The following is a 23,808-nucleotide window of genomic DNA, read 5'->3' on the forward strand; positions in this document are numbered from 1 at the left end:
GGTCAGCTTCCTGACAGCCATTTCCTGTCCATCTAGCTGACTTGTTTTAGTGTCCACATCACATAATTCTCTAACCTCATCAAGTCTCCATAATTTTTCTTTATCTACCAGATCTTTTCTGTTTTTGTTTTGTTGTCTCCCTAGCTTAGAGCAGTCCACTACTATAATCATTTGCTCATGGACTCTCAACAAACTTGTCTGTGTCTGTGTATTTTACTTGCCTAGCTAACCCTTAATCCTAAATGAACCAGACTGTCAGTCACCACTGCACCTGAGCAGCTGAACATGACTGAGAAACAAAAAGTACAACAACAAAAAAACCCAAAAAAGTCAACTGCATCTACTGTTTGCACTTTCAGTTCATGACTACAAACCTTAAATAAGTACTTCAACATTGAGATCTCTACTTCCTCACCTTACAATTGGCCTTTAGGCCACTTTGTTCTGCCACCAAGAAGCACTGATCTATCAAAATCCTATCAAGGCCAATGAAACTTCCCAGTTTCAAAACTCAGAACATACTTCTCAATTCTTGTTTTTCCCTATTTTTGCAACATGGGGCAGTTGACCCTTGCTCCTGGGAACATTTTCTATCTCAGTTTTTGTGAGATCACAAGCTGGGTTTTCTTCTCTTTTTCCATTTTTTTTTTCAGCCTCCAATGCTAGCTCCTTTAAATGGGTGCGTAGCCAGTCATAGTGGCACATGCCTGTAATTGGTAGTAATCAGTAATCAGCCTATAATCAGTGCCCTGAGTTTAATCTTCATTGCCAAAAACAACAACAACAACAACAACAAAAAAAAACGTTTAGGTGCTTCATTGCTGATTTAAAAAAAAAAAAAAAAATATATATATATGTAAGCACCCTATAACTGATTAAAAAAAAATATATATATATATATGTAAGCACCCTATAACTAAGCTACACTCTTGTCCCTTTCACAGCTCTTTTTTCATATATATATATGAATGGATCTCAGGGCCTGCAGGTTTCGAATATATATATAGTAGATGGACACAATATCTTTATTTTATTTATTTATTTTTATGTGGTGCTGGGGATGGAACCCAGCGCCTCACATGTGTGAGAGGAGTGCTCTGCTATTGAGCCACAACCCCAGCCCCACAGCTTTTTTTTTTTTTTTTTTATCTCATTACATATTCTTCCTAGGAAACCTGATGCTTACTTCTCCAAATTTATATCCAGAGCTATAGCTTCTTTCCTGCATTCAAGTCTGATGTATGTATATGCTAATTTGACATCTCTGCTTGGATAGTTAATAAACAGCTAAAAACCTAACTCCTTCAAAAATAGATCTCTTGGGCTGGGGATATAGCTCAGTTGGCAGAGTGCTTGCCTCACATGCACAAGGCCCTGGGTACAAACTCTGGCACCGAAAAAAAAAATTAGATTTCTTGATATTCTTCCTCCAAACAAACCCCAAACACTTTCTCCAATTTGAAATCAATTCAGTTATTCCAAGAATCATAAACCTTTCTTTCTTTTCCCCTTTATCCATATTCAATATGTTGGCAAATTGTTTTACTTCCAAAATTTAGCTCAAATTCATTAACATTTGTCACTGTCTCATCCTGATTCAGGCCATTACTAACTTTAGCCTCATCTTCTGCAATACCTTTCTGATTACCCTTCAGTAATGTCTTCTGTTTTTCACATACTCCAAAATGAGATTTAAAAAAATGTAAATCAGAGCTACACTCTATGGTGCACACTGTAATCCCAGCTATTTGGGAAGCTGAGGCAGGTGGTCTGGAAGTTTCAGGACAGCCTAGTTAGTTCAGCAGAACCTTATCTCAACATAAAATAAAAAGGGCTGGTGATATAGTTTAATGGTAGAGTGCTTGCCTAGCTGTGTCAAGGCTAAATAAATATATAATGAAGTAAGTCAGCTCACTCCCCTCCCAAGGCTTCCATTGTAGCCACACTAAATTCCAAACTCTTTGTTGTGATCCACAAGGCCCTTTTTGGGATGATCCACACACATATCTCTCTAATCTCTACTCAGAGCCCCTTGTTCATTAGGCTGCAGTGTAGCTGTCCCACTCTCTGGCCTCCCTTCTCTTCTTTGAGCTGAGCTCTTTGATATTGAGAGTCTTCATAGTGTTTGCTTCCTTTGCCTGAAAATGTTCTTCCCTAGAATCTTCAAATGAGACATCCTGTTTGTAATCTCAACCCAAATATAATGTTCTGGGAGATGCTTTCCCTGAAAATGTTATCTAGAAGAAACTTCTTTTTTCTCAGCTACTCACTCACCCTATTAATTCCAATCATATCACTTATTATAATCCAAAGCCTTATTTATTTACTTAGGAATTGGGATTTAAATTCAGGAGTGCTTTACCACTGAGCGACATCCTCAGTTGTTGTTGTTCTCCTTCTCTTCCTTCTTATTTGTACTGGGGATTAGACTGACCCAGGGTTGCTTAACCACTGAGCCACATCCCCAGCTCTTTTTTTATGTTGTTATTTTTTTGAGACAGTGTCTCACTAAGTCCTCAGGGCCTCACTAATTTGCTGAGGCTGGTCTTTTCTGAATTTTCAATCCTCCTGCCTCAGCCTCCTGAGTCTCTGGAATTACAGGTGTGAGCTACTATGCCTAGGATTTTATTATTATTATTTTAAATTTTGAGAGAGTTCTTGCTAAGTTGCAGAGGGTCTAAGTTGCTGAGGCTGGCCTTGAATTTATGATCCTCTTGCCTCAGTCTCTTGAGTCACTGCAGTTACTATGCCTGGATAAAGTGCTTTGTTTAAATTTTCATTTGCTTCTGTCTTCTGAGTGTCCTCTCACCCTGGGTATCAGTGTTATGAGGTTAAGGATCTGGTCTGTCTAGTTCACACTTGGACCTCAGATCCTAGAGTCACCTCTAACTCATAGTAGATGCTCAGTAAATGCTAATTAAAGGAAAGTTGAGAAAGTTGGATATGCAGTTCTGAACTTCTGTTGAAAAATCTGGGAAGGAGGTAAGGATTTGGGAATTATTATTCGTAGAACTGGGAATCTAACCCAGGGCTTCACACATGCTAGGCAACTCTGCTACTACATCCTCAACCCTAAGATTTGGGAATAATTAGACAAGTTTTTTTTTTTTTTTTTTTTTTGGTGTTTTTTGTTTTTGGTGGTGGTGGGGATTGAACCTGGGACCTTGCACATGCTAATTCAGTATTTTTTATAAGAAAAAAAACTGTTGGAATTAGCTTCTCCTGTTTACTTCACCTGGAGCTTACAGAAACCTATGCCTTTTGAGGGTAGGAACAGAGTTCTCTTCCCACACTGAGCTTCTTTGTGTCTTCTATAGTCCAAATACATAGATAGTAGAGGTTTAATAAACATTTGTTGAAGGAACATAGAAATTTAACTGTCACTACTGTTGGTTTTCTTCTGTTCCATTTCTTTGAGACTGTTTTCAAAAGGCACAACACTGCTAGAATGGGGAAGAGGACATAGGGCCGAGTAAGGTTTTTTCCTAAACCTTGGCTTTCACACCTTGATTTTACATAGTAGGTTCCTTTCTGGATGCCAGTTTGAATTACATGTCAGATTTTGCTAGTTTTAACTCACCCTACTCAATGGAACGTTATTATCGATTTATTTAATGGTTTTATACTATGAAATGCAGAACATTTTCCTTATTTCAAGAATCTTTTTGTGCAGTCTTCATGAAAAGTGAATTATCAGTATATATTCCCTGTTTTGATAGTTGCTTAAAATGGGGAACATCAGCATTAAGTTCGGCTTTCTAACAATGATTAATTCGCACACCATCTGTGTAGAGTTTGATTGCTGCTGGATACTCGCCAACAACTAGACAACTACTGCTTCTTTTGGCCTCTTTACTCCCAAACCACTTGCTTCAAACTAGAGGTGGCGTCCTGACCCTCCGCGACCTCTTTGTCATGGCGTCCGCGGGGCGTCTACTAGCTGAGGGTTTGGCTGCCAGCCGGGCGTGGACCTTCCCAAGATGGCGGCAGCCGGGGCAACAGCGCTCAGGGGGCGGAGCTCCACTGCCGGAGGCGGGGCAGGGAGCCAGAGGGTCGGGCTAGCGGGCGGGCAGCTTCTGAAGTAGGCAGGCCCAGCGCGCTTGCGCGGAGCGGCCCTGCGCGCAGTGAGGCAGTGGCGGGGGAAGGCACCGGTGGGGCCGACTGGCGGGTTGAAGGAGGGAAGCGGGCGAGCGAAGTCCCAGTGCGCGCCGCGGCGGCCCGGGTACCCTCCCCTTCCGGGCTTGAGGCGCTGTGAGAAGAGTCGAACCGAGTGGAACCGCACCGGCGAGGTGCCGCTCTCGCTGCCCGAGCCCGGCCTCCCTTGGCTTCCGCGATCCGGTCGCGGGGCCCGTGTTCCTCAGCACACCCAGCTCCAGCCGCCCCCAGAGCCTGTCCCTAACCCTTCGGAAGCCCCGGCGCCAGCCCGGGCCCTTGGCGGGGAGGATGACGGAGCTGCAGTCGGCGCTGCTACTGCGAAGACAGCTGGCAGGTGAGCAGGCGGGCGGCGGGGTGCCTGGCCGGGCCGCGATCGCGGACAGCGGTGCCCACTGCCTCCTCCCTCCTTTCGGCCGGCGGCCGGGCGGCGAGGGGTCCAGGCCTGCGAGGGCGGGGAGCACGGGCTCGGTCCCAGCCGGGCCCAGCACTTCTTGCCTGGCTTTCAGAGGGTTTTGGGGGCGGGGACGCGTCCCTGCCTTGGCCCTCGGACGGGGCCTGGCGCCCCGGGAGTGGGAGGGTGGTCGCCCCCTCCCCCACTGTTCGGTGGGGCGTTGCGGGGGAGGGGCTGTGGATCCCGGGCCTGACTGACCCTCTCTGAGGGGCGGGTCCCGGGGTTCAGGTGCGGCGGAGGCCGCCGGACCTTGGGGCAGCTGTAGCGTCTGGGCCCCGCGCGGCGGTGAGTCCTTGACGCTGGAGTCCAAGCGGTGCAGGGCAACTGGGGCCAGGAGTGGGCGATAGGAGCTGAATCCGGGCCGGATAGGGGAGACGCGCAAAACTTCTCCCCGGGCAGCGTCGGGTCCACGGAGTTACGGCCCACAACAAAAGCGGCGGCCGGGGCGGCCTGGGCGCTGGCGCGCGGTGTCCGGGAACCCGGCGGCTTGCGGGACGCCGCCTCGCCTGCCTCCGCCTGGCACCGGCTCCGGCTACGCCGCCCGGCTGGGGGAGGGTAAGAGCGGGCACTGGGGACAGCGGCTCGCTGGCCGGCTCGGGCTTTGTGCTCGCGGCGGCTCAGGCTCCCGCGCAGGCTCGCAGACCCCCGGGGCTGCGCTCGCAGTCTCCGATTAGGGGCGGCGGCCGGGTCATCCTGCCTGGAAGAGTGCGTCCCCCTCCCCCATTGTCCCGGCCTTCGGCCGTTTGCGGCTTCCAGGTTGACTTTTTAGGGGGTTGGCTCCTACTCTGCTAGGACTGTGTGAGCCGAGCATGCGCGCTGGAGGCCTACGTGTGCGGAGTGAAAGGGGGGTGGCGGGTTGGTGGCTTCACAATGCCGCCCCACGTGCTGCCAGATTTAAAGAGAGATGAACCAGCAGTTACCCCTGCTGTCCAACGCCCGGTAAATGTCAATCCGGGTTCAGGCGATCTTCCCCCTCATCCTGCAGCCAGACTCCCTTAACCCTGGATGTAGAAACTTAAGGCAGCAATGAAGAAATCTGTCTTTGAAATGGATTGTGAGTTTGAGGTGTTAGTTAAATCACCTTTGTGGCTTCTTAAGGAAAAAGTTGTCGGGGGCTGTTACAGATTGTATAATTAAGTTTATTATTAGACCATGAGCAAGCAGGTTTGGACTAGTATTAAAGTTCTAGATGGTCAGGGAGAGTGGCTTGAAGTGAGTGGAAAAGTTCTAATGATACCCACCAGGAATAGTGTGTTAGAAAAGCAGCAGCAGAAGTATAGCAACTTTATTGCACCTTGTATTTGCAAAGAGCCCTTTTTATGTCTTTTTTTTTTTTAAGAAAAGAATGAAGGTTTTCTTTTGTTTTCCTAAGAATTCTTTAATCAGGATAAGTTTTTTAAATATGGTGAACTACTGAATATAAATAAATACTAAATATTAAAGCAGTACTTCCCCCCCCCCCCCCATTGAACCCAGGAACTCTTTACCACTGAGCTACGATCCCAGACTTTTTTTTGAGCCCGAGGTGTGGTGGTTGGGAGGTCTCCTAAGTTGGGAGGATGGTCTTGAACTTGTAATCTCCTGCTTCAACTTCCTGAGTAAGCTCAACTCTTACATAATGGAAAAGATATACATTTTAAAAGGTGCAAAAGAAGTTTCGCAGTTACTAAGAAAGTAAAATATGACTAATAGCAGTGTTAGCAGTAGCAGTATGTCAGAACTTTGCTATTTGTGAACCAGTTGCAGATTTTAGTGAAAACTTGCTTTAGTTTTGCATTCTTTTTTTTAAAACAATATTTCAAATATTGATAAAACACTTCTCAAAGTGCTCTTTATGAATGGTTGATTTTCTGATAGGGCACACTAAAAAATACTTTAATGTAGAGGAAAGAATGATTTACTTTGTAATTTTTCAAGCCTCATTGTAAAGTTACGTAACTCCAATTAACTTTTCTTGCTTTCTTAATCAGAACTTTATATATATATATATATATATATATATATATATATATATTTTTTTTTTTTTTTTTTTTTTTTTTTTTTTTTTGTGGTGCTGGGTGTTGAACCCAGGGCCTTGTGCATGCATGGCAAAGCACTTTGCCAACTGAGCTGTATCCCCAGCCCTTAATATTTTCTTAAATTTTTGAAGGATGTTAATATATGGAACCAGAAGGTCAAAGCAGTGTAACTGGAATTAGAAACATCAAGTTTATTTTGAAAGACTTGATAACTATTTAAAATAAAGCCCTTGTTTTACTTTAGTAGCATGTAGACTGGAATATGTCTATTTGTATTTCTTCAAATATCACTTGAAAACAGGAAAGAATTAAAAAACTATAATCTCTTTTTTATTTTTATTTATTTTTTTTTTAAGAGAGAGAGAATTTTAATATTTATTTTTTAGTTTTCGGCAGACACAACATCTTTGTTTTGTATGTGGTGTTGAGGATCGAACCCGGGCCGCATGCATGACAGGCAAGCGCGCTACCGCTTGAGCCACATCCCCAGCCCCAAAAAACTATAATCTCTTGAAATCACTTATAGTGAACTTTTGAAAGGTTTGATGATAAGTGCTTTAAAAATCTTGAAGTGTATTTAATTAAGTGGAAAACATAAACCTGTAAGCCCTTCCAGAAGTAGAGTTTCAGAAACTTTCAACATGAGCGGTCAACAGTGACTTCTTTATTTTGCCTTTAGTCTGCCAGTGGTAAGGATTTTAATTCATTACCTGAGAGAAATTATCAGACGTGTTGTCATTGTAATGAAGATTTGGTTACTTTCAGAATCAAGCAAAATGGTTTACTTGGGTTTGCAGAGTTTTTTCAAGTTTAGTACCAATGATATTTTGGGCTGATTATTGTTGTGGGGGCCTACGCTGTGAATTATAGGTTGTTTAGCAGTGTTCCTGGTGTCTACCCACTAGATGCCAGTAGTATATTCCCAGTTGTGAAAACAGAAATGTCTCTATTGCCAAGTATCTCCTGGACAAAAATCATCCCATATTGAGAACCAGTGGGTTAAGGTATTATTTTAGTGAAGGCCATTATGGCAATTGTAAAGCAAGTAAGAAAACAGATTCATGAAATAAGATAGGTTGTATATTTCTTTGTGGTATTATTAGATTATGACTTACTCCTTTGCAAATTCAGTAATGGCAGTTCAACTTTTACAATGCAATAAGTTAAACACTAAGAAATTCCTCAGCACAGGAGCTCAATTTTAAAAAAGTACTTTTTAAAAATTAATTTATAAGCACTAGTTAAAATACAGAATTAAAAAATATATAGTCTTTTCTCCCCATGTTTTTTTTTTTTTTTCATGGAAGGTACCATCATTGACACTTGTGTGTCTCCCAGAGAGGTTCCTATATACATATATATGGACTAATGTTTACTGAGGACTGACATAAACCAAGTACTGAGTCCTTAACATGTATTATCTCATTTAATCCCCCCAAAAGGAAATAGAGGTTTAGAGAGGTTAAATAATTTGCCTAAGGTCACAGGTACTGTTAGTGGTGTTGCTAGAACAAAGACCTTATTTTAGAGACTGTTTTTAGAGTTGTTTTTTAATTGTGTATATTGCTTGTAAGGAAGTAATAACTGAGACAATCATGAAATAAGATTTTAAAAGGTTATTTGAAACTAATTTATCCAGTAACTAGGCAAATTGGTTTTCTCATCTTAATAAAATTTATTGTACAGAATAATACACATTAAATTCATGAGTGTTTTTGTGTTTGTGGTGTTTGGATTGGACCCAGGGCCTTGCACAAGCTAGACACGAATTCTGCTGAGGGTACACTCCTAGTCTGAGAGTTTTAAGGTAAAAGATATATATATTAGTCATTGTCAACTTAAAGTCAACATTCTGCAGAATCAAGGAAGATGCCTTTGAATTTGTGTCATAGACTGAAGGAAGGTAGCACCAAGCTTTTTTTGATGTTGACATTTAGTGGAGAAGAAATTTGGGGTTAGTTCAACTCATTTCCTACATTGACCATACTAAATTTTATTATGAAGAGCAGTTTTAAGAAATAAGAAGACCCTTTTTTAAGCTTTTTTTTTTTTTTTAAGATTTTCATTAGTTATGTTTTCGTAGGCATACATAGGCATTCCATATTTTCATAGACATTCTAGAACTAGAAAGAATTCCTTTATGCATTAACAGTAAAATAATTTGGCTTCTTTTACAGTAGAAATCTTGGTTGTACATTTGAAAGTAATCTGGAAAATTTCAAGATCTGCAGTTTCCTGGCCACCCATGTAAGCAGGTTGTGATGAAGTGTTTTTCAGACTTGGTATACAATAGAATTACTTGAGAAGTCTGTAAAAAATAGATTCCTGGCCTCATCTCCAAATATTATCACTATGTATGTCTTAATGGGGCCTTAGAATCCAGGTTTTTTCTCCACTTAGTACTGGGGATTGAATCAGGGTGCTTCATCACTAAACTGCATCCCCAGCCTTTTTTATTTTGAGACAGTGTTTAGTTTGTAGACATTTACCATAGTACTTGACTGGAATAAATTTTGGGGGTGGGGGTGGTACCGGGGATTGAACTACTGAGCCACAACCCCAGCCCTATTTTGTATTTTATTTAGAGACAGGGTTTTACTGAGTTCCTTAGCGCCTCATCATTCCTTAGGCTGGCTTTGAACTCTTGATCCTCCTGCCTTAGCCTCCTGAGCTACTGGTATTACAGATGTGTGCAACTGTACCCGGCTGGAATCCAGTTTTTAAAGTAGCACTTGGAGGTGAATGTTAAGCTGGTGGTCTGAGTCGCACTGTAAGGTACCCTGTTTTCTCCCTTGGAGGATCACCTACAAGGGACCCCAGTTTCAAGTTTTGTGTTATGTGGTTTCATCAGCAGCTCTGCAATTCATAGGCCATTCAAAGAATGGAGGGGTTAGAAAGATTTAATATTTCTTATTGGCCTTTCTAGACTATATAACAATAACAATCTTAGCTAAGCAGAATAGAGTAATTGATTATTACTCTATGAAGTAGAAGAATATTATGTGTGATAGGGTTATAATATTAAAAGTTGGCCTGGGGATATATATAGCTCAGTTGGTGGATTGCTTGCCTTGCATGCACAAGGCCCTGGGTTCAATCCCCAGCACAACCCGCCCCCCCCCAAAAAAAAAATTAAAAGAAGTTGATAATCCACATATTTAGAAATGGAAGGAATTCCTACAAGTAAATTTACATTGCATCAAATTACTAGTTACTTAACAGAAGTTGGTACTTTTTATATCCAGAAATCATTAACAGTAATACAGAAATAATGCAGATACTGCATATTGTACTGAATACAGTGTCACAGAAAAAGCATAAATCAAGCAAACATTTTCATTGGGAGTGGTATTGTATAGTTTACATTTCCTGAAGTTGAAGGAACATCAAGGAATTATTCAATTATTGTGTTGTTACAGAATCTAAAAAAGCCTTAACTTTTTAGTGAATATTTTTATTTGAATCCAGGGGTGTTTTGCCATCGAACTGCATTCCTAACCCTTTTTTATTTTTTGTCTTGGGACAGGATCCCACTAAGTTGCTGAGGGCCTCACTAAGATGCTGAGACTGGCCTCCAACGTGGTGACCCTCCTGTCTCAGCCACCCAAGTTGCTGGGATTATAGGTGTTTGTCACTGCACCTGGCAACTTTTTAGTGAATAAAAAAAAATTTCTTTAACATTAAGAAGTAAATGACTAAGTAAATAATTTGTCATTTAGTGAATAGCTTTGCTAATATAATGAAATTTAGTTTTTAATAATTGGTGGTTCGGAGCTGGGGTTATGGCAAGTGGTGCAGCACTTGCCTTGCATGTGTGAGGCACTGGGTTTGATTCTCAGCATCTCATATAATTAAATAAAAAATAAAGTCCATCAACAACTTAAAAAAAGAAAAAAATAATAATAATGTGGTGGTTTAATTTTCCCTAAATAAAATACTTCAAATGAAGCATACTTTTTATATTAATCTTTGTTTTGGACAACCACACTTTCTAAATCTAAAACACTGTTGAATATATATATTTATTTATTTTTTAAAATGTTGAATATATACATTTATTTATTTTAAATATCTTTTTTAGTTGTTGATAGACCTTTATTTTATTTATTTATATGTGGTGCTGAGAATCAAACCCAGTGCCTCACACATGCCAGGCAAGTGCACTATGGCTCAGCCCTAGCCCTAGCTCTGTTGAATTATTTAAATGTTGAACTGAACTCTACAATTTGTCAGTTTTTATCAGTGTATTAGTACACTCCTATGTTTACTATAAAGTGGTACCAAAGCATATAGTTTTATTGTACAGTTTAGTACAGATATTTTGTGATACTTCTACATACAAATGTGAAATTAAATGCCTTGTTTATTATTAGAGATGTCTAGTGTGGAAAGTCTGATAACCCAGCAATCATTCCTGTATTGTTGACTGTTGTTGCCTTTTTTTTGTGTGTGTGGTCCTAGTTGAACTCAGGGGTGTTCTACCATTGCTCTATACCCCAGCCCATTTTATTATTTATTTTAATTTATTTGGTACTGGGGATTGAACCCAGGAACACTCAACCACTGAGCCACATCCACAGCCCTGATTTGTATTTTATTTAGAGACAGGGTCTCACTGAGTTACTTAGCATCTAAGTAACTTAGCACCTCGTTTTTGCTGAGGCTGGCTTTGAACTCACGATCCTCCTGCTTCAGCCTCCTGAGCTACTGAGATTACAGGCATGTGCCACTGCGCCCAGCGTAATTTTTTATTTTGAGACAGTATCTGCCTAGGATGGCCTCAAACTTGGGATACTACTGCCTCCACCTCTTGAGTAGCTGGGATTACAAATGTGTACCACAACATCATTTTGACCCCGCCCCCCCTTTTTTTGAAGTATTGAGTATTGAACCCATCAGGCTGAGCAGACACTACCCCGAATCCTTTGACTTCCATTTTGCAGGTGAAGAGCCAACTGCACTTTCAAGATGAATTTCAATTCTTTGTATTATTTTGTTCTTAGTAAAACTGTGCTGTGGCAGGGAGGGTATGCCATCTTCTGGTAGGTAAACTCTTGTGGGTGAGTCCTTGTTTCAAACAAGTAAAATATCAAGTGCTCTTTTTATTTTAATGTAATCAGATCAATTTAGGATGAATATTTTGGCATTTCTAACTTATTATAATACTTCTGTTAGAATTTAGATTTTTGTTAGAATTTAGATATCAGAACTTCTAAGGGTTCTTCTGATATCATTTTTCATTGGTTTTTAGAAAATAACTTTTCAGAGAAAGTATGTGCTTTTGGAAGTAATCTTGACAAGGTAAACATAGTGTAGTCATATAAAAATTTAATTGCATTTCAGATATAGAAAACTACAAATGAGAAAGAGGAAACATTTTCAATTTTGTAATGAACATGAATTATTTGTATTAACACATAAATGACTGAATAAAGAATAAAATGAGGCTGGACATGGAAGAACTCTTCTGTAATCCTAGCAGCTCGGGAGGTTAAGCATCCCTTGGGGTTCAATCCCTGGTACAAAAAAAAGAGAAGAATAAAACAAGGCGGATTGTGGATTCATACCTTTAATCCCCGCTACTTAGAAGGCTGATGCAGAAGGATCACAAGTTTGAGGCCAGACTGGACAATTTAGCAGAACCCAGCCTCAAAATAAAAATATAAAAAGGGCTGGGGTGTGGCTCTGGGTAGAGGACTTGCCTAGTATGCGGGAGGCCCTAGGTTAAATCCTCAACACTGCCAGGAAAAACAAAAAAAGAATAAAATGCATTTTTAGAAAATAAAATATTTAATTGTTAAAATACAGCAATTTGAACTTTTCCCTGTTGTAGGTTAGACTCATTTGAACAAACCAGGAGTTTTTATAAGTGCTTGTTTCATTGATAGATTCTGGCCTTAAGAAAAACTTCTGGAAAAAAATTGTAATTTGCCGTTGTTGTAGAGATGTAGACCTTTCTTTATGAAGTTATGTCCTCTAAAATTTGTGAAAAGATAGTTTTTGTAATGGAATTTTTTTTTTTTTTTTTTTACATTTTATATCCATTTCTAAATCTTAGAAAAACTTAATACTGCTCTTTCTCTGCTTTTCTTACCTACCCTTCTATTGGTTAAAGATATGTTTCAAAGTGTGAGTGAAAAATAATTCATTTAAACTTTTACCTGGCAATTGTTTTTGCTTTACTCTTCTGTGGGATAGGGGAGGTGGGGTTACTGGGAAGTGAATCCATGGGCACTTTACCAAAGAGCCACACCTCATCCCTTTTTATTTTTGTTTTGAGATAGGGTCTCACTAAGGCAAGGGTCTCACTGGGGCTGGCCTGGAACTTCTGATTCTCCTGCCTCAGCTTTGGGAGTTGCTGGGATTAACAGGCATGTACCACTATGCCCTGCTTACTTTACTCTTATAAAGCAAGCTTGCTTTTAAATAACAATTTAAAAAGTTTAAACATTTTAAAAATGCCATTTATTTGAGGAGACACTGTTTTGATTTGCTTTTGAATGTGCATACACTTTAATTGCATTATCATTTTCTTTTTCTTATGTAAGACATACTTACCAGGGTTTCTATTTAAAGACAAAGCGTTCTCTAGGTGAAGAGTTTTTAGACATGACTGACTCTCAAAGTGTGATCCATAAAAGGAAATATTGATAAGCTGGACATTATCAAAATTAAAAACATTTATTCTGTGGAAGACCCTATAAAAGGATGAAAAGACAAGTTACAGGTTGGAAGAACATATCTGGCAAAGAGTTGTTTCTACAATACATAAAATCTCTGAACCCAACAATAAAAAAACCCCATCCATTTAGAAAATGGGCAAAAGACATGAACAGTCATTTTGCTGATGAGGACAACACAGATGGCAAATAAGCAAATGGAAAGATGTAACATCATTAGACATTAGGGAAATGCAAATTGAAACAATAAGATATTACAGCCTGGTGGTTCCTGCTGGCCTGAACCCCAAACTGCTCTGGAGGCTGTGGCAGGAGGATCTCAAGTTCAAAGCCAGCTTCAGCAACTTTATGTCAACTTCTGCTCTGTAGGTGGCAGACGCAGCAGCTAAGTGCTTGGGTTTTGAGTTTTTCTTGAGAGGCAGGTGGGTGTTTGGCAGGGGGTGCTCTATAGACCATCAGAAAAGGAGCCCCATCAAGCTGTTAAACCTCTGGATTTTTCAGAAAAGATTAAGATGACAATAAAAAGTTATGTGGTTATGGGTATTCTTCCTCCCTTACATACAGTTTCTTTTTAAAATTTTTTAAAAAAATTCTAATTAGTTGTATATGACAGCAGAATGCATTTCACACTTTCTTTATTGATAACTTCAGGGTTTTTCTTACCTAGTTTCCCTGTATAGGTGGAAGACTACTTTTGTTTTAAAAGTAGTCTTGTTAAAACTGATGGGAAGAGGAACTGGGGAAAGAGCTCAGTTGGTAGAGTGCTTGCCATGCATGCATAAGGCCATGGGTTCAATCCCCAGTCCCTCAAATACAGAAGAAACAACAATAAAAAAACTGATGGGAAGAGCCAGATGCAGTGGTGCACACCTGTAATCCCAGTGACTTGGGAGGCTGAGGCAGGAGGATCACGAGTTTGAGACCAGCCTCAGCAATTTATTGAGGCACTAAGCCATTTTTCTTTTTTCCCCTGTGGTTTAAAAGTGACATAAAATTTACCATCTCAGCCATTATGAATCGTGCAGGGTTTTCTTTTGTTTTGTTTTGCTACTGGGGATTGTATCTAACCACTGAGATACATCTCCAACCCTTTTTGTATTTTATTTTGAGACAGGGTCTCATAAATTGCTTTTAGGGCCTCCCTAAGTTGTAGAGGTTGGCTTTGAACTTGGGATCCTCCTGCCTCAGCCTCTCATCCACTGGGATTTACAGGTGTGCACCACTGTGCCTGGCTAATCAGGCAGTTTTATTTTAAGTCAATTCATTGGTGTGAAACTGACCTCCAGAATTTTTTCATTGTACAAATCTGAAGCTGTGCTCATTAAATCGCTCCTCCATTCCTCTCATTCTTTGTTTCTACTTTAGGTACCTTGTGTGGTAGAATCATGCAGTGTTTGTGACTGGCTCCTTTCACTTGGCATAATGTCCTCAGGGTTCATCCATGTTTTGTTTTGGGCTATGGGGATTGAACTCAGGGGCACTTGACCACTGAACCACATCCCTAGTCCTATTATTTGTATTTTATTTAGAGACAGGGTCTACACTGAGTTGTTGAGCGCCTTGCTTTTTGCTGAGGCTGGCTTTGAACTCGCCATCCTCCTGTCTCAGCCTCCCGAGCCACTGGGATTACAGGCAAATGCCCCCATGCTCTGTGGTTTCCTTTCTTTTTAAGATTGAATAATAATCTATTATGAGGGGTTGGGATTGTGGCTCAGTGGTAGAGCGCTTGCCTAGCACATGTAATGTCCTGGGTTCGATCTTCAGTACCATATTAAACAAACAAATAAACAAATAAATAGAACCTGAGTGAGGAATGTTTAAAAAATAATAATAATTTATTATGAGTATATGATATTTGGTTTATCCATTCACCTGTGATGGATATTTGGGTTGCTTCCACCTCTTGGCTCTTGTGAATGCTTCTATGAACATGTGTGTGCAAATATCTCTTGGAGACCCTGCTTTTGATTTCTTTGGGATATATGCCCAGAAGTGGGATTGCTGGATTATACAGTAGTTCTATTTTCATTTTAATAAATTTTAGAGCAGTTGTAGGTTCTTAGTAAAATTTATCGGGAGCTAGAAAGATTTCCCTTATACCTCCTGCCTCACACATACATAGCCTTCCCTGTTATCAACATGCTCCACTAGAATGTTGTATTTGTTACAATTAATTAACCTACTTTGGATAGTTCTATTTGTAATTTCTCCTTCCTTCCTTCCTTCCTTTCCTCTTTTTCTTTTTCTTTTTTTTTTTTTGTACTAGTGATTGAACCCAGAGGTGTTTTACCACTGAGCCACATTACCAGCCCTTTTATTTTGAGACAAGTCTCCCTAAGTTTCTTAGGGCCTTTGCTAAGTTGTTGAGGCTGACCTTGAACTTGGGATCCTCCTGCCTCAGCTTCCTAAGTTTCTGAGATTATAGGTGTGCACTGCCATTCCTGGCTTCCATTTAATTTTCTTTCTTTCTTTTTCTTTTCTTTTTCTCCCTCCCCCCTCTCCCCCCCCCCCACCTTTATGGGCCTGGCCTCACACATGCTAGTCGAGCACTCTACCACTGAGCCACATCCCAAGCCCCTATTTAATTTTCTGATGACTTTCCTTACTGTTTTTTATAAGAGGTGCACCAATTTACAAATCCTTTCAGCAATATACACGGAATGATAACAATTTCTCCACATCCTTGTTAATGCCTTTTACCTGTTTTTTGGTTACCTGTAACTGAAGCTTATCATTTTTTTTTTCAAATAGAGAACTCCTTTTTTAAACTTATTATTCATAGTTAAAAACAGCGGCATAATTGTCATTATTAACACTTTGAAGAAATAGGAAGTTGAAACAGAAATCTATAATTTGAGATAGAAAATTCACTTAATTTTATTGAGCCCTGAATGCAGCTGCATTGAGAAAGGCGGAATAAAAGGTTATCTTATCCCTTTCTTGAAGTGCTACATTTGGCAATACTATGTAAACAAAGTTATAATACAGTATTATAAATACAGATGAGTTTGCTGGGCACACGCATTTTCAGAAAATAGAAAGTAGCACTGGGAAGGAGGGATTAATTTTGAGAGAGGATGGGGAGATTAGGCAGGATTCTTAGGAAAAAGGCTACTTGGATAACAGCAGAATCAGTATTTAGGCTCTCTTAAGAGCATTAGGTTGGTTATATGCTTAAAATATCTTTGCATTTATCAGTATAGAGAAAAATGTAATTAAAATCATTTGGCATGATAAAACAAAGATAAAGTTGACAGATTAAAAGTAAATAGTGAGTGTTTCCTGCTCTGGGGATTGAACCCAGGAGCAGGAGCAGTCTACCACTGAGCCACATCCCCAGCCCTTTTATTTTTTGAGTGTCTATTTCTCATCATCTGTGCTTTAAGATTCTATAATTAAAGTATCAGTTTCAAGGCTGGTGTAGAGAAAAATGTTACTCTGGTCTTACTTAATAACTTTTACTATATATATATGCAGAGGATTATATTTCTCTCTCTCTCTCTTTGTATTTAGCAATGCATAGGGTGATTTATATTGTCCTCAATAGAGGTCTAGGACTTTAGGTTTGCTAACATTTTTCAAACTGCTGTGACCATTTAAGGTGTACTTGTTCCCCCAGGGAAAAACTATTTTCAATGACTTCTTTGGTTGTTTCTGCCTCTCTCCCTTAGGATCATGCCTTTGCTGCTGCTTTTGCCCTTAATTTTTGCCTGGTGGAAACAAACAGAACAGAACTGTTGTTACCCAGTTTGGTTTTATTTAACTCTTGCAGGGCAGCAGTGGTGCAGGGGAAGGGTTTTGTGCGGCTGCCCTCTTCAGCCTCTAAAACATATTACATAGCTGTTGGGGGAGCAACTGTGTGGTAGGCTCTGTTTTAGGGGATGCTGGAGATTAAACCTAGAGCCTAGTGCATTGTTGGATAAGTGCTCTACAACTGAGCTACATCCTCCAGCCTTGTTGTGGTGGTTGTTGTTTTTTTAAATTTTTAATTGTAAAGCAGTTTTAGAGTTACAGAAAAATTGTGAGGCTAGTACAGAGAGTTCCTATATACTCTACACCCATATTTTAAATTTGTGTGGTACAGTTATCACAATTACGAGCCAGGATTGATATATCATTACTAACTAAAACCATACTTTATTTGGATTTCCATATTTTTCACCTGGATGTCCTTTCTTATGTTGCAGGATGCCATGTTGCATTTGTCTGACATGCCTTCCTAGCCTCCCTTGGTCTGTGAGACTTTCTCAGAGTTTGTTTAATTTTTAGGTCTTACTTTGTAGAATTTCCCTTAAATTGATTTGTCTAATGTTTTCTGCATGATTAGACTGGTGTAATGGATTTTCAGGAAGAATACCATAGACATGAGGTGCTTTTCATCCTTTAACAGTGGTACATAGTATTCATTCCCATGACAGCACAGGGGTTTTAAATCTGGATCACTTGGTTTACAGTAGTGTTGATCAGGTTTCTCTACTGTAAGATTACTGTTTTTCCCTTTTCCTTTTCTTTTGTTACTGGAAATTTAACCCAGGAGCATTCTACCTCTTGAGGTACATCCCTACATCCTCAGCTTTTAAAGATTTTATTTTGGTCTGGGTGCTGTGGGGCACACCTGTAATCCTAGCAGACTAAGGAGGCTGAGGCAGGAGGATTGCAAGTTCAAGGCCAGCCTTAGCAATTTAGTGAGGCCCTAAGCAATTTAGTAAGATCCTGTTTCAAAATAAAAAATAAAGTACTGGGGGGATTAGTGGTAAAGTGCCCCTGGGTTCAATCCCCAGTACCAGAAAGAAAGAAAAGAAAAAGAGATTTTATTTTGAGGCAGGGACTTGATGAATTGCCCAGTTTGTCCTTGAACTTGCAGTCCTCCTGTCTCAGCCTCCAGAGTAGCTGGAATTATATCATGAACCACCTTGCCCTTGCCCCAGCACTTACCCTTTTCTTTATAAGCTATTAAGTCCAGCTCATGTGCATGTGGAAAGGACTAAGCTTTACCTCCTGAAGAAGGGAATATCTACTTATATTTGGAATTCTTCTATAAGGAAGGTTTATCTCTCCTGCCCCATTTGTTTGTTTTACTCATTTATGCATTGTGGACTTGTACATTTTATTTTGTTCTTTGGAGTAAAATCTATATTACTCAGACTTTCCCAGAGATTGATTTTCTTTCTTTCTTTTTTTAGTTGTAGTTGGACACAATACCTTTATTCCATTTGTTTATTTTTTATGTGGTGCTGAGGATCGAACCCAGGGCCCTGCACATGCTAGGCGAGCGTTCTACCACTGAGCCACAATCCCAGCTCCCTAGAGATTTCTTATAAGAATGGAGTTCCATGATTTATGTATTTAGTCTGGAGACTCTGGGAAGTTCTAGTCTGAATGCAGTCTCATGACAAAATTACCTCTTATTTGAGGGGGAGGGCAGTGTTTTCCATTACGGCCTTCAGCTGGTGGGGTAGATGAGTTCCAATGGCATTAAGAAGTATCATCTGTTTTACTCAGTCAGATTTGAATGTTAATCTCATCTAAAATACCTTTACAGAAACGGATAGAACAGCGTATGGCCAAATATGTAGGTACTGTTGTCTTGCCAAGTTGATTCAAAATTAATCATATAATCTTTATTTTTATTGAACCCAGGAGCACTCGGCCACTGAGCTACACATGTGCTCACTTCCTTATTTTCTGTAAGATATGGTGTACCTATCTTGTATTTTATATTTTTCCTATCTTAGCCCTAGAGTCAGCTACTTGCTTAAGGAGCCCTGGTTCCTTTAATCAAAGACTGGGATCTAGAAACCAAAATTTGGGCATTGGGAGTACTCATTTCTACTGGTGTATCACTGCTCTATAGGAGAAAAGTAGGTGGTTTGTATATTTAATATTACTCCACGTAGAACACACATCTATGTTTCTACCAGCCAACATATATTAAGTGAAACCTAAGTTCACAGTAAGTTATCTTGTTGAATAGAAAAAGTCCCAGAATGTTCTTTCTCCTTTTCTTTCTTATTGATAGTGGGGGGAAAACCCAGCTACCATCTCCTAGTCTATTTAAAAGCAGTTTTTTTTTTTTTTTTTTTTGTGGTGCTAGGGATTGAACCCAGGGCGGTGTGCATGCAGGGCGAGCATTCTACCAACTGAGCTATATATATGCCCAGTCCTTAAAAGCAGTTTTTGTCCTTGTTTTTTAACTTGTCCAAGTACTGCTTCCCCAAATCCCTTAGGTCAGCTTTTTTCCCCTTCCATCCCTTTCAGTGAGGTTATCATAATTTGTAATACCAATTTGAGCATCCCTCATAGACTGAAATGTCCTGAAATACTTTGGGTGTTGAATTTTTGGATTAGGGATGCTCAGCCAGCAAAATCTATGTAAATATTCTAAAATCAGAAAAACCCTGAAATCTGAAACATTTTTTCTGGTCCCAACCATTTCAGATCAGGAATAATCACCCAGACAGGTAAAGTCATTTGTTATAGTCTTCATTCCATGTGATTTATTTATTTAAGAAAAATTTTAAAATTTTTGTGGTACTAGGGGTTGAAGCCAGGGGCACTCTACCACTGAGGAATATCACCCAGGACTTTTTGTTTGTATGTGGTGCTGAGGATTGAACCTGGGCCGCACGCATGCCAGGCGAGCGTGCTACCACTTGAGCCACATCCCCAGCCCTATTTTTGTTTTTTAATATTGGGGATCGAACCCAGGGGCACTCGGCTACTGAGCCACATCCCTAGCCCTATTTTGTATTACGGAGTCTACATTGAGTTGCTTATTGCCTCACCGTTGCCTGAGGCAGACTTTGAACTAGTGATCCTCCAGTCTCAGCTGCCTGGATTACTGGTGTGTGTGTAGACATTTTAATTTTTATATTGAAATAGGGTCTCTCTAAGGTGCCCAGGCTGTACTGGAACTTGGATCCTTCTGCCTCATTCTCTTGAGTAGCTGGTATTACAGGCATGGACCACTGCACAAAACCATGTGGTTTATTTTATTTGTGTATTTATTTTTGGCTTGGGGACCCATGGACCACTGCACAATACTATGTGGTTCATTTTATTTATGAATTTATTTTTGGTTTTGGGACCCAGTGATACTTAATCACTGAGTCATTTTGAGAGGACTTGTATTCCTCCTGCTTCAGCTTCCTGCATCACTGGGATTATAGGCATGTGCTACTGTGCTTGTCCATGTGGTTTATTTTAAAAATGTGTTTTGCATATATCAAAATTCATTCATTAAGATGTACATTTTTGTGGGTTTCGGAAAGAACATAGAGTCCTTTCACCATCATTTCAGCAGTATGTAGAAAAGTACCCTAAAATTCTCTGTGGCTCCATTTTTGTCAACCATTCCCTGGCAACCATTGTTCTGTTTCCTTTTTTTTTTTTTTTTAATATGTGTTGTGGTGCTGGGGATCAAACCCTCACACATAGTAAGCAAGAGCTCTGTCATGTGAGTTTTAACTCTGTCCTCTTTCCCTATAGTTTTGCCCTTTACAGAATGTCCCATGTAGCTTTGGAGTCTGGCTACTTTGACCTAGCAAAAAGGATTTAAAATTCATCCCATGTTGCATGAATTGGTAGCCTATTGTTTATTGCTGAATAATATTCCATTGTGTACTTTCTATTGTTCACATTCCATTGTACCAATTTGTTTATCCATTTCCATGTTAAAGAACATCTTGTCTGTTTCCAGTTTATAGTGATTATGAATAAAGCTTCTGTGAACATTTCTATACAAATTTTTGGGTTAATCTGTTTTCAGTTCACTTGCGTAAATATCTGGGAGTATGAATGCTGATTATATGGAAAGTCTAAATTTATCTTGATAAGAAATCACTAAGCTGGGGCACCTAACCACTGAGCCACATCCCCAGCCCTTTTTTAAAAATTTTATTTAGAAACAGGGACTTGCTGAGTTGCTAAGGATGGCTTTGAACTCTAGATCAAGACTTCTGTCTCAGCCTCCCTAGCTGCTGGGATTACAGGCATGGTCCACTAAGCCCAGCTCACATAATATCATCTTAATGAATTGCTATTCATCTGGATTTTTTTTCCTTAAGACAGTGTAGGCATCTTTCTGTATTGGCACATAGGGCCTTATTTTCAAACACCTAGTATTATAATGTTATGAATTACAAGCTGTAATTCACTCTTTATGAAAGCAATTTTTAAAATTATAAAGGGACCGGGGTTGTGGCTCAGTGGTAATGCGCTTGCTTAGCATGCCGAGGCACTGGGTTCGATTCTCAGCACCACATACAAATAAATAAAAAATAAAGGTCCATCAACAACTAAAAAAAAAAAAAAAAAAAATCTTAAAAAAAATAAAATTATAAAAATAATATATGTTCATGGTAAAAAATAAAAAAATATATAAGCTATACCAAAGAAAATAAAATGAAAAATAAGTCCTCCCCTACCTGTCACATTCTCCATAATATAATTCATGCTTATGATCATTTTTTTTTTTTTTTTTTGGTGATGCTGGAGATTGAACCCAGGGCCTTGTGCATGTGAGGCAAGCACTCTACCAACTGAGCTATATCCCCAGCCCTATGATCATTCTTAATGTGAGAGTTTGACTTCTATGAAAGGTGAAGAATTTAATGATACTGCTTACTCTTAATTTTTGTTATATATTTATTGCTGTTCTAATGCTTGTCTTCATTAAGGTGAAGAAATTAACTCACTCTTACCCCCTTCTTCCTAATTTTGTTAATCATATTATTGTTATATTGCCAGTGTTAATAATGTTTATATCCTTTTATTATTTATTTATTTTTAAAAATTTTTTAGTTATACATGGATACAGTGTCTTTATTTTACTTTATGTGACAATGAGGATTGAACCCAGTGCCTCATGCATGCTAGGTGAGCGCTCTACCTCTGAGCCACAACCCCATCCCAATATATTCTCTTTTATAACTGAAATAGTTTTCTGTGTTTTGTCTCAAAAACAAAACAAAACAAAACACCACAGAAAACAGCATTTGTATGGTTGTGTTAATATGTTCATTATAATACCAAATAGTGATTTGGACCTAGAGGAGAAATTCTCATCATTGGAACTTAGTCTCTTGGGCAGTCTTTAAATATCAAAGTCTTACTTCCCTCTGTCTTCACTTAGTTTTTCTGGCTCATACTAAGCTACCATTTTTCTTTTATCTCATGTTGTCCTCTTTCTGATTTTTTTAGAAAGTGTGTATGCTTGATTATTAAAATTTTTTTTTAATATTTATTTTTTAGTTGTAGTTGGACATAATACCTTTTATTTTATTTATTTACTTTTATGTGGTGCTAAGGATTGAATCGAACCCAGGGCCTTGCACATGCTAGGCAAGCACTCTACCGCTAAGCCACAACTCCAGCCCCTTAAAAAAAAATTTTTTTGTTTGTATATGGACACAATACCTTTATTTTATTTACTTATTTTTATGTGGTGTTGAGGATCAAACCCAGTGCCTCACATGTGCTAGGCAAGTGCTCTAACACTGAGCCACAATCCCCGCCCCCTTGCCCCTTATTAATTTTGATTCCATGTGTATTGAAAAATGCTCTTGTGATTTCAAGTGGCATTACGGCATTTCTCCCCACATTTGATTACTAGGTTTTCTTTCTTCTTCTTCTTTTTTTTTTTTAAACAGAGAGAGAGAGAGAGAGAGAGAGAGAGAGAGAATGAATTCTTTAATATTCATTTTCTAGTTTTCGGCGGACACAACATCTTTGTTTTATGTGTGGTGCTGAGGATCGAACCCGGGCCGCAAGCATGCCAGGCGAGCGCGCTACCACTTGAGCCACATCCCCAGCCTGATTACTAGGTTTTCTGAGGATTGAATTCTGGGTTTAAAATCTTTTCCCCTGGGAACTTTGTCATTGTTCCCTTGTGAACCATATCCAGAATTCCTCCTAAGACAGTGAATGAAAAATGATCCAGATCAGTCTATTTTTGTTCCTGTGTAATTTTTTTTGAAGTTTCAAAGGATTTTCTGTGTACTTGGAGTTCTAAAATTTACCCTTATGTTTCAAGTATGATATTTTGTTTGCTCATCATTTAAAACTCTCAGTGGGCTCTTTGAATGGGCTTAGGTCTTTATCTGACTTAGAAAGGCCTTTCATTTATGTATGTGTGTATGTACATGTCTGATTTTGGGTAAGGGAGGGACTTTTCCTCCATAATCCCCTCCTTTGTCTCCTGTCAATCAGATGTTTGAGTTCTTTAATCCCTTTTTCTTGTCCTCTTTTATTCATAGTACACTTTTTCTGTCTTTTGTCTGTGTATTATAGAACCTTCTTCCACTTTGTTTCTCAGATTAGTAACTTGGTTCTTAGGTTCTGAGGCATGCCTGTTGTTTAAATTGCCCATTTAATTTTTCATTTTGGCAATCATTTCTCTTTCTGATTTCCAAGAACATATGCTCTTTTTTTTAAAATCTACTTTTAATTATTCTAATTTTTTATTATAGCTGTTTTATGTATGCATGCTCTTTCAAATCACAGC

General features: G+C 39.4%; 1 protein-coding gene across 1 annotated transcript in view; it reads left to right on the top strand.

Annotated features, from left to right (window-relative positions):
* The first annotated feature begins 4,095 nt into the window (after positions 1 to 4,095).
* Positions 4,096 to 23,808, top strand: part of Ube2g1 (ubiquitin conjugating enzyme E2 G1) — a 94,966-nt gene continuing 75,253 nt past the window's right edge. Inside the window, exon 1 of the mRNA XM_027922643.2 lies at positions 4,096 to 4,489. Within this exon, the coding sequence (XP_027778444.1) occupies positions 4,444 to 4,489 (46 nt within the window). The 5' untranslated portion in view covers positions 4,096 to 4,443. The remainder of the gene's footprint in view (positions 4,490 to 23,808) is intronic.

The sequence above is a fragment of the Marmota flaviventris genome, chromosome 17 (genome assembly GCF_047511675.1).
Source record: "Marmota flaviventris isolate mMarFla1 chromosome 17, mMarFla1.hap1, whole genome shotgun sequence".
Taxonomy (NCBI): domain Eukaryota; kingdom Metazoa; phylum Chordata; class Mammalia; order Rodentia; family Sciuridae; genus Marmota; species Marmota flaviventris.